The 12665-nt window shown below is 39.7% G+C and overlaps 1 protein-coding gene across 1 annotated transcript in view; it reads left to right on the top strand.

Moving 5' to 3' along the window:
• Nucleotides 1–12665, top strand: part of LOC109867068 (transient receptor potential cation channel subfamily M member 1-like) — a 111394-nt gene that overhangs the window by 13732 nt on the left and 84997 nt on the right. Inside the window, exon 2 of the mRNA XM_031801479.1 lies at nt 5516–5592. Coding sequence (XP_031657339.1) covers nt 5516–5592 — 77 coding nt within the window. The remainder of the gene's footprint in view (nt 1–5515; nt 5593–12665) is intronic.

The raw sequence follows: 12665 nt of genomic DNA, 5'->3' as shown, positions 1-12665 counted from the left end.
TGAAATGCTTATTTTGTTCCCAACAATGCAGAGAGAAAGAAAATAGAGAAATACTAGAAAGATAATCGTATTACACACAATAATACATGTAATAATAGATACACAATGAGTAACGATAACTTGGCTATATACAGGGGGACCAGGTAATAACTTGGCTATATACAGGGGGACCAGGTAATAACTTGGCTATATACAGGGGGACCAGGTAATAACTTGGCTATATACACGGGCACCAGGTAATAACTTGGCTATATACAGGGGGACCAGGTAATAACTTGGCTATATACAGGGGGACCAGGTAATAACTTGGCTATATACACGGGCACCAGGTAATAACTTGGCTATATACAGGGGGACCAGGTAATAACTTGGCTATATACAGGGGGACCAGGTAATAACTTGGCTATATACAGGGGGACCAGGTAATAACTTGGCTATATACAGGGGGACCAGGTAATAACTTGGCTATATACACGGGCACCAGGTAATAACTTGGCTATATACAGGGGGACCAGGTAATAACTTGGCTATATACAGGGGGACCAGGTAATAACTTGGCTATATACACGGGCACCAGGTAATAACTTGGCTATATACAGGGGGACCAGGTAATAACTTGGCTATATACAGGGGGACCAGGTAATAACTTGGCTATATACAGGGGGACCAGGTAATAACTTGGCTATATACAGGGGGACCAGGTAATAACTTGGCTATATACAGGGGGACCAGGTAATAACTTGGCTATATACATGGGTACCAGGTAATAACTTGGCTATATACATGGGTACCAGGTAATAACTTGGCTATATACATTACGTTGCTCCACATTGCAGGACTCATACAGACTTGATGGAGCAGATTATGATGATATGCCTATTATTCATATAATCTGTATTCAACACCTCTTAGGGATAGGCGAGACACAAATGTCTCAACTGGCCAATTACCAGGGAAAAGGCAGAGCGCCAGATTCCCCCCCAAAAATACTATAAAATTCAAACGTTCATTAAATCACATGTAAGATACTCAATTAAAGCTACACTCGTTGTGAATCCAGCCAACATGTAAGATACTCAATTAAAGCTACACTCGTTATGAATACAGCCAACATGTAAGATACTCAATTAAAGCTACACTCGTTATGAATAGCTACACTCGTTATGAATACAGCCAACATGTAAGATACTCAATTAAAGCTACACTCGTTGTGAATCCAGCCAACATGTAAGATACTCAATTAAAGCTACACTCGTTGTGAATCCAACCAACATGTCAGACTTTATAAATGCTTTTCGGCGAAAGCATAAGAATCTATTATCTGATAGCCTGCACCATCAGCACCAGCAGTGAACAAAGGAGATAGCATATTTCAACCCTGCAGGCGCTACACAAAACTCTGAAATAAAATATAAAACATGCATTACCTTTGACAAGCTTCTTTTGTTGGCACTCCAATATGTCCCATAAACATCACAATTGGTCCTTTTGTTTGATTAATTCCGTCCATATATATCCAAAATGTCCATTTATTTGGCGTGTTTGATCCAGAAAAAACAGCTTACAAAAAACACAACGTCACTACAAAATATTTCTAAAGTTGCCTATAAATTTTGCCAAAATATTTCTAACTACTTTTGTAATACAACTTTAGGTATTTTTAAACGTCAATAATCGATCAAATTGTAGACGGGGAAATCCATATTCAATACATGAAAGAAAACAAACCAGCGCTGCTTTTCACGTCTTGCGCAACTCACAAAAGTGTCCCCAGTTCCGAGTTGGCCTACTTCTTCATTGCACAAAAGAATAACCTCAACCAAATTCCAAAGACTGGTGACATCCAGTGGAAGCGGTAGGAACATAGGTTCCTATGAAATATCCTTTCGCAAAGACAATTCAGGGAACAGCGAGGGGAAAAAATTATTCTGCCTATCCCCAAGAGGATTTATTAAGCAGATGTAGTTGAGATGGTTTTAACTAGAAGACTAATATTAATTTATCATTATTGTAAGTATGAAATTCAGTAGCAGAGGCTTGTTTTGTTGGAGCAGATCTACATTTGTGAAGTCAGCACTGAAGCTCCAAGAAAGACTTACTACTATACAAATGTATTAATATAATGGCCCAAGACCCCACCAAATATACTATTAATATAATGGCCCAAGACACCACCAAATATACTATTTTATGTAATGGCCCAAGACACCACCAAATATACTATTTTATGTAATGGCCCAAGACACCACCAAATATACTATTTTATATAATGGCCCAAGACACCACCAAATATACTATTTTATATAATGGCCCAAGACACCACCAAATATACTATTTTATATAATGGCCCAAGACACCACCAAATATACTATTTTATGTAATGGCCCAAGACACCACCAAATATACTATTTTATATAATGGCCCAAGACACCACCAAATATACTATTTTATATAATGGCCCAAGACACCACCAAATATACTATTTTAAGACTTTCTAACTAATATAATTATGTGAAAGGTAATTGTATGTCTTTGCTTGAAGATGGAAACTCTGTGATGTCTCATGGTGTTTTAGCAAAGGCTGTGATTCTTGGACCGTAAATAATCTGGCTGGAAAGGGCACTAAAATTGTGGGAGCATTAGTACTATACTTTGCCTGATTTTTTAAATTAATTTTGTTAATGGCAAGTAATACAATTCTGGACGATTTATTTTTGTTTTGTTGGATTAAAAATAATGGATTAAAAATAATCCAACAATTGGATTTTTAGCAATAGGGGCGATTTAGTACTGTGGATTCTTCTGAAACTACTGCAGCTGAACATGTGTTTTGGCCAAACATGGACAGTGCTGTATCATGTATCCAGCCCTCTATGGGAGATATAATACATGAGCCTTTGGGCTTCAGCATCAACCCTGACCTAGACAGACAGATCACGTCTTCTATGTCCCAAATAGCATTCTATTCCATATATAGTGCACAACTTTGAAGGATGTTATTTTAGCCCAGTTCTCTGGAACCACATCAGTCGATCTCACAGCCCGACGTGACCTATCGAGACAGAGCAGTGCTCTTGTTTGAGTGAATTTCATTGGCTCTCCTTCTCTCAATTGAAATAACAAGCAGAGTCAGACTGGGTACTGGTATGTTGTTTCATTTGCTATGTACTAATAAGACAAACAGAGAGTCAGACTGGGTACTGGTTTGATCTAATAACCACAGACATAACAAGTCATGCCATGTTATGATGTCATTAAGACATCTTTCCTTTATCCACTGACCCTTCTATCTACTCTTCAAACCAGCCTCATCTTCTGACCCTTCTATCTACCCTTCAAACCAGCCTCATCCATTCTATAATACATAGTACTGCTGCTAGACTCAGGGTGGGTTTCTAGGGCAGACAGACAGTTATAACACAAGACATACAGCTCCAAATGTCACAGTGGGTGCGAGACCTGGAGAGGCCTACAAGCCACAGTGTCTCGCACCCAATGTGTCATTTAGTGGAGGCTGGAATCGGGCAGATTTGTCTTTGTGAAGGACACATGAATCAAGCCATGTACAAGGTTGTCCTGGAAGAAAACATGCTTCCTTCTGCTCTGACAATGTTCCCCAACTCTGAGGATGGGTTTTTCCAGCAGGAAAATGCTCCATGCCACACAGCCAGGTCAATCAAGGTGTGGCAGGAGTGGCATTAAGTCACCCAGCATCAATGTGAAAGGCTGGTGGAGGGCATGTCAAGACGCATGAAAGCTGTGATTGAAAATCAGGGTTATTCCACCAAATTTTGATTTCTGAACTATTCCTATGTTTAAACATTAGTATTGTGTTATTTTTCTTTTAATTATTTGATGTCTGACAACACTGCATCTATTTTTGTAACTTTGACCAGTGTCATTTTCTACAAATAAATGCTCTAAATGACAACATTTTTATTTGGAATTTGGGGGAAATGTTGTGAGTTGTTTATAGAATGAAACAAAAAATAATAATTTTACCCAAACACAGACCTATAAACAGTAAAACCACAGAAACTGGTCATTTTGCAGCGGTCTCTTCATTTTTTCAAGAGCTGTACATAATCAGTTCATAATCTAGGTTTAAAATATATTTTCCTCAACAGAATAAGACATGGTTCTACAGCTAGAACCTGTAAATAACTAGCGATATGTTTGGTGGGTTTTCTCCGTCCTGCACCACCTACTTCCCCTAGTCCCTCAGCCGTCCGTAGAATTTTGTCTGGATTATGATGATCAGCCTTTATCAGCCTCAGAGCTAAGAGGATTTAGAAGGTTCTGGATAGTGAAACTTGGCTAAAAGCTGGTATCTTGCGTTAATGGGCATTAGGTATTAGTACAGGGCTATGAGTTGTCAGATCTCAGCTTCTTCCGTCTGCCTGGTCTAGTAGCCACCACACTACTGTACACTAAACCCTTCATGTGAATCAGTCTTAAGGAGCGGACCCTTTTTTTCCATTTCCTCCTAAAATGACATACCCAAATAGAAAGGCCTGTAGCTCAGGACCTGAAGCAAGGATATGCATATTCTTGATACCATTTGAAAGGAAACACTTTGAGGTTTGTGGAAATGTGAAATTCATGTAGGAGAATATAACACATTAGATCTGGTAAAAGATGATACAAATAAAAAAACATGCATTTTTTGTTTGTTTTTTGTTCCATCATGTCCCTCCCTGACCTGAGTATTCTTTGTTTTCTTTATTGTTTTGGTTAGGTCAGGGTGTGACATAGGTGATGTATGTGTTTTTGTACTGTCTAGGGGTTTTGTAGGTTTATGGGGTTGTTTACCATCTAGGTGTTTATGTATGTCTATAGTTGCCTAGATTGGTTCTCAATTAGAGGCAGTTGTTTATCGTTGTCTCTGATTGGGAACCATATTTAGGCAGCCATCTTCTTTGGGTATTTCGTGGGTTATTGTCTATGTGTTAGTTGCCTGTGTCAGGACTATATTTAGCTTCACGTTCGTTTTGTTGTTTTTGTAGTTTGTATTTCTTCGTTGTCATTAAAGTAACATGTGTTCATATCATATCTCCTCCATTCAACGAACGTGACGCATCATCTTTGAAATGCAAGAGAAAGGCCATAATTTATTATTCCAGATTAGGCACTATTTAGATTTTGGCCACTAGATGGCAGCAGTGTACGTGCAAAGCTTTAGACAGATCCAATGAACCATTGCATTTCTGTTCAAAATGTTGTATCAAGACTGCCCAAATGTGGCTAATTGATTTATTAATACATTTTCAAGATCATAAGTGTACACTCTCCTCAAACAATAGCATGGTATTATTTTAATGTAATAGCCACTGTAAATCGGACAGTGCAGTTAGATTTAACAAGAATTTAAAGGAAAGAGGAGAAGGAACAAGACGCTATGATGACACAGTTGTATACATTCCCTCGGTTTCTACTTCCTTCAGGCCTTGTAGTTCTGTTGAGTCTTGCTTCTGTACATTATGACGATCACTGACATGTTTCTACCTTCTTTCAGGCCCAGAAAGCGTGGATCGAGAGGATTTTTCAGAAGAGAGAATGTATTCACATATTCCCCAGCAAGGACCCTACAAGGTAAGATGAACTGACAAACACCACACATTATGGTGGGGAGGTCAAAGGTGTTGAGTGGGCGGGGAGGGGGGAGAGGGGGTGGATTGGAGATGGAAAGGGATGAAGAGGAGATTGAGGATTGGAGATGGAGAGGAAATGTAGGCGAGATGGAGGGGTGGATTGGAGATGAAGGGTAGATGGTGAAGGAAAGGGATGAAGGGGAGATGGAGGAGGGTGGAAGGAAGATTTAGGGAAGATGGAGATGGAGGGTGGAGAGGGAAGGAGGGGAGATGGAGAGAGTGGAGAGGGATGGAGGAGGTGTACACCATTATATACTGTCCATTCTGTATATACACACCATTATATGTCTATACTGGCTATACACACCATTATATACTGTCTATACACACCATCATATACTGTCCATACTGTCTATACACACCTTTATATAGTGTCTATACCGTCTATACACACTGTAATATACCATCTATACAGACTATTATATACCGTATATACACACCATTATATATACTGTCTCTTTACACCATTATATACTGTCTATACCGTCTATACACACTGTAATATACCATCTATACAGATTATTATATACCGTATATACACACCATTATATATACTGTCTATACATACCATTATATACTGTCTATACACACTGTAATATACCATCTATACAAACTAATATATACCGTATATACTATCTCTTTACACAATTATATACTGACCATGCTGTCTATACACACCATTATATATACTGTCTCTTTACACCATTATATACTGTCCATGCTGTCTATACACACCATTATATACTGTCTATACACACTGTAATATACTATCTATACAGACTATTATATACCGTATATACACACCATTACATACCGTATATACACACCATTATATATGCTGTCTATACACACCATTATATACTGTCTATACACACTGTAATATACCATCTATACAAACTATTATATACCGTATATACACACCATTATATACCGTATATACACACCATTATATATACACTGTCTCTTTACACAATTATATACTGTACATGCTGTCTATACACACCATTATATACTGTCTACACACGTCACTATATACTGCCTATGCACACCATTATATACCGTATATACACACTAGTATATACTGTCCACACTGTCTATACACACCATTAAATACTCTCTATACTGACGATACACACCATGATGTCTACACTGTCTATACACACTATTATACACTTTCTATACCCACCATTATACACTCTCCACACGGTCTATATTCACCATTGCATGTCTATACCATCTATACGCACCATTAAATACTCTCTATACTGACGATACACACCATTATGTACTGTCTGTACACACCATTAAATACGTTCTATACTGACGATACACACCATTATATGTCTACACTGTCTATACACACTATTATACACTTTCTATACCCACCATTATACACTCTCCACACTGTCTATACTCACCATTGCATGTCTATACCATATATACACACCATTATATACTGTCTGTACACACCATTATATACTCTCTATACATGCCTTCATATATTATATATATATATATATATATATATATATATATATATTGTCTATAATGTCTATACACACCATTATATTCTGTTGATACACACTGCTTTAAACTGTCTATACAGAACATTTTATACTGTCTATACACACCACTATGTATTGTCTATACACACCACTATATAAAGTCTGTACACAACATTATATACACACCATGATATACTGTCTTCATACACCATTATATACTGTCTGTCCACACATTTTATATACTGTCTATACACTTCATTATATAGGGTCTATATTGTATATACACACACCATTATATACTGTCTATACCCACCATTATATATTGTCTATACCAACAATTATATACTGTCTAGACACACACCTTTATATACCGTCTATACCTTCTATACACACCATTATAAACTGCCCATAGTGTCTATACCACCCCTACTTTGTCGCAACACAATTGATTGGCCAAAACGCATTAAGAAGGAAAGAAATTCCACAAATGAACTTGTAACAAGGCATACCAGTTAAATGAAATGCCTTCCGGGTGACTACCTTGCTTGGTTGAGAGAATGCTAAGAGTGTGCAAAGCTGTCATCAAGGCAAAGGGTGGCTTTTGGACTATTTTAACACCTTTGTGGTTACTACATGATTCCATATGTGTTATTTCAAAGTGTTGATGTCTTCACTATTATTAAAAAACCCTTGAATGAGTAGGTGTTATAAAACTTGACCGGTAGTGTATATAAAAACAATATTTAATAAAAAAACTCTACTTCATTATTTTCCCCAAACCCACACTTAGGCTTCTACTTCCAGCTTATGTATACTAAACTCAGAAAAAAGAAACGTCCTCTCACTGTCAATTGTGTTAATTTTCAGCAAATTTAACATGTGTAAATATTTGTACGAAAATAACAAGATTCAGCAACTGAGACATAAACTGAACAAGTTCCACAGACATGTGACATGTAACATAAATGGAAAAATATGTCCCTAAAGAAAGGGGGGGTCAAAATCAAAAGTAACAGTCAGTATCTGGTGTGGCCACCAGCTGCATTAAGTACTGCATCTCCTCCTCATGGACTGCACCAGATTTGCCAGTTCTTGCTGTGAGATGTTACCCCACTCTTCCACCAAGGCACCTGCAAGTTCCCGGACATTTCTGGGGGAAATGGCCCTAGCCCTCACCCTCCAATCCAACAGGTCCCAGACGTGCTCAATGGAATTGAGATCCAGGCTCTTTGCTGGGCCATGGCAGAACAGGAAATCACGCACAGAATGAGCAGTATGGCTGGTGGCATTGTCATTCTAGAGGATCATGTCAGGATGAGCCTGCAGGAAGGGTACCACATGAGGGAGGAGGACGTCTTCCCTGTAACCGACAGTGATGATATTGCCTGCAATGACGACAAGCTCAGTCCGATGATGCTGTGACACACCGCCCCAGACCATGACGGATCCCCAACCTCCAAATCGATCCCGCTCCAGAGTATAGGCCACGGTGTAATGCTCATTCCTTCGACGATAAACGCAAATCCGACCATCACCCCTCCCTGGTGAGACAAAACTGCGACTCGTCAGTGAAGAGCACTTTTTGCGAGTCCTGTCTGTTCCAGCGATGTTGTTGCCGGTGATGTCTGGTGTGGACCTGCCTTACAAAAGGCCTACAAGCACTCAGTCCAGCCTCTCTCAGCCTATTGCGGACAGTCTGAGCACTGATGGAGGGATGGTGCGTTCCTGGTGTAACTCGGTCAGTTGTTGCTGCCATCCTGTACCGGTCCCGCAGGTGTGATGTTGGGATGCACCGATCCTGTGCAGATGTTGTTACACGTAGTCTGCCACTGCAAGGACGATCAGCTGTCCGTCCTGACTCCCTGTAGTACTGTCTTTGGCGTCTCACAGTACAGACATTGCAATTTTTGCCCTGGCCACATCTGCAGTCCTCATGCCACCTTGCTGCATGCCTAAGGCACGTTAACGCAGATGAGCAGGGACCCTGGGCATCACTCTTTTGGTGTTTTCCAGAGTCAGTAGAAAGGCCTCTTTAGAGTCCTAAGTTTTTTCATAACTGTGACCTTAATTATCTTTTCTTTTTTGCTGAGTTTATATACATTTTACATTTTACGAACAGTGTATTTTACAGTATTTATCTTTTTGTTTATTTTTTGTCCATCCTTCAGCTACCCTCAACCCCTCCCATCTATCTCTGAACACCATCCAGTTTTGATTTCTATTTGTCATATAGTTTTTCAACTGTACAGTGATGTTTCAAACATTCTGAACCTTTCTATTCTCGTAGAGTCTACATATTATAAATTAAATATACAATTTTTGCTAACAGTATTATGCTATTATTGATCGAATGACTATGAATTTTCAAATCACCCAGCAGTGCTATATGCAGAGTTAGCTCCAGGTAAATATTGCAATTTTCAGCCATTCCTAAACCTGTGACCAAAAACAAGCTACATATGGACAGTACCAAAATAAATGATCTAATGACTCTCTCTTTGCAGCAAAATCTGCAGAGCTGGGATCTTTGTAACCCTCATATAGATAACATTATATTGTTTGTAAGAATTTTGTATAATAACTTCAATAAAAAAACTCAAAGTTTTTAATCCAGCATTGTTTTGTGCATTAGATCATAATCCATGTTCCATGGAATCGGTTCATCAAATCTCTTCCCAACTATTTTGCAATCTATATGGAACAGCTGTCAATTTTTTGGTCCTTAAATGAAGCTGGTTTACTTTTCACTAATCACAATACTTTATTTGACAATTGTGGTCTTTAATGGAGGGCCGACAGACAAGTTCCTTACCTTATCCCCCTTCCACTTGCCTCTTACATGTTTACGGTAGTGCTGCAATTAGTTGGTTGCAATTTTGAGTAGAGCAGACATTTCCATATATTTCTGTTAGCTGCATGTGTGACATAACTCCCCCAGTCCTATTTATTTAACTTTAAGATAACATATTTTAAAATAAAGTTTTTTTAAAGAATTAGTGTATTTGAGTTTAATATACAATATTCATATTTGTTCTTTTCTGGTGGATTAAACTGAAATTGCAATCCATTTACTATGGCTTTTTAAAATTGTGATATTTTGGAGATTATTTCATTTTCAAATAACTGAAAGTGAGAGGTTGTAATTTGAATAAAGGGAAAATGGCCATTCTTGAACATGTGGGGAGACATTCTTACTAATCTGCTAGAGAACCAGTTCGATTTTAAGTATAACTTTTTTATGATTGATGTCTTTAGTGAGAGGTCTCATGCATTAATATTAATTTCTGCCCATTGAATTCATTATATAAATGAGCTTGTTTAATTTAGTCTGGCTTGCTGTTCCAAATAAAGTTGAATCATTTTTACTCATATTATAAAACAAGTAGCATGGTGAATGCAAGGCCATAAGCAAATACGTAAACTGGGATATGGGAAACTGCTCTGCCTCTGACTGCAAGGCACCAGAGAGTGTAGTGTGTACGGCCATAAGCAAATACGTAAACTGGGATATGGGAAACTGCTCTGCCTCTGACTGCAAGGCACCAGAGAGTGTAGTGTGTACGGCCATAAGCAAATACGTAAACTGGGATATGACTAAAAAGTTAATCAGGGTGATTTTTCCACAAATAGACAGGTATGATCTTTTTCATGATTGCACAATCTTATCTATTTTTACTTCTATGCTCGCCTCGAGGCAAGTAACACTGAAGCATGCATGGGAGCATCAGCAGTTCCAGACGACTGTGTGATCATGCTCTCCGTAGCCGATGTGAGTAAGACCTGTAAACAGGTGAACATTCACAAGGCCACAGGGCAAGACGGATTACCAGGATGGGTACTCCGAGCATGCACTGACCAACTGGCAAGTGTCTTCACTGACATTTTCAACCTGTCCCTGACTGAGTCTGTAATACCAATATGTTTCAAGCAGACCACCATTGTCCCTATGCCCAAGAACACTAAGGTAACCTGCGTAAATGACTACCAACCGTCTGTAGCCATGAAGGCTGGTCATGGCACACATCGACACCATTATCCAAGAAATGCTCGACACACTCTAATTTGTGTACATATCCACAGATGATGCAATCTCTGTTGCAATCAACACTGCCCTTTCCCACCTGGGCAAAAGGAACACCTATGTGAGAATGCTATTCATTGACTACAGCTCAACATTCAACACCATAGTACCCTCAAAGCTCATCACTAAGCTAAGGACCCTGGGACTAAACACCTCCCTCTGCAACTGGATCCTGGACTTCCTGACGGGCCGCCCCCAGGTGATAAGGGTAGGCAACAACACATCTGCCAAACTGATCCTCAACACGGAGCCCCTCAGGGGTGTGTGCTCAGTCCCCTCCTGTAATCCCTGTTCAACCACGACTGCATGGCCAGGCACGACTCCAACACCAACATCAAGTTTGCCGATGGAACGACAGTGGTAAACTTGATCACCAACAACGATGAGACTACATGGAGGTCAGAGACCTGACCGTGTGGTGCCCTCAATGTGATCAAGAGAAAGGAGATGATTGTGGAAGAGAGGAAAAGGAGGACCAACCACGACCCCATTCTCATCAACTGAGCTGCAGTGGAGCAGGTTGAGAGTTTCCATTTCCTTGGTGTCCACATCACCAACAAACTATCATGGTCCAAACACACTAAGATATGAAGAGACAAAGTCTATTCCCCCTCAGGAGACTGAAAATATTTGGCATGGGTCCTCAGATTCCCAAAAGGTTATACAGCTGCAACATCGAGAGCATCCTGGCAGGTTGCATCACTTTCTGGTATGGGAAACTGCTCTGCCTCTGACTGCAAGGCACCAGAGAGTGTAGTGTGTACGGCCAAGTACGTCACCGGGGTCCAACTTCCTGACGTCCAGAACCTCTATACTAGGCGGTGTCAGAGGAAGGCCCTAAAACTTGTCAAACTCCAGCCACCCCAGTCATAGACTGTTCTCTCTACCACCGCATGGCAAGTGGTACCGGATTGCCAAGTCTAGGAAAAATACTTTTTTTACCCCCAAGCCATAAGACTCCTGAACAGGTAATCAAATGGCTACCCGGACTATTTGCATTGTGTTCCCCCCCAACCCCTCTTGTACGCTGCTGCTACTCTGTTTATCATATATGCATAGTTACTTTAACCATATATACATGTACATACTACCTCAATCAGCCCGACTAACCGGTGCCTGTATGTACCATTATACCCATGATATCTGTGACTTCCTAAAGTGCATGACGGTAGGTAGCCTAGTGGTTAGAACGTTGGGCTAGTAACCAAAAGGTTGCAGGATTGACTCCCTGAGCTGACAAGGTAAAAACCTATTGTTCTGCCCCTGAACAAGGCAGTTAAACCACTGTTCCTTGGGAGGCCGTCATTGTAAATAAGAAATTTTTCTTAACTGACTTGACGTGTTAAATAAAATAGAAAAATGACTGTGGTACTATGATTTCCTTTACGGTCCATTGAGGTATTTAAAACCGTATTATAATCTCCCATC

This window comes from Oncorhynchus kisutch, linkage group LG22, assembly GCF_002021735.2.
Source record: "Oncorhynchus kisutch isolate 150728-3 linkage group LG22, Okis_V2, whole genome shotgun sequence".
Lineage (NCBI taxonomy): Eukaryota > Metazoa > Chordata > Actinopteri > Salmoniformes > Salmonidae > Oncorhynchus > Oncorhynchus kisutch.
This window is presented reverse-complemented; position numbering and strand designations above follow the sequence as displayed.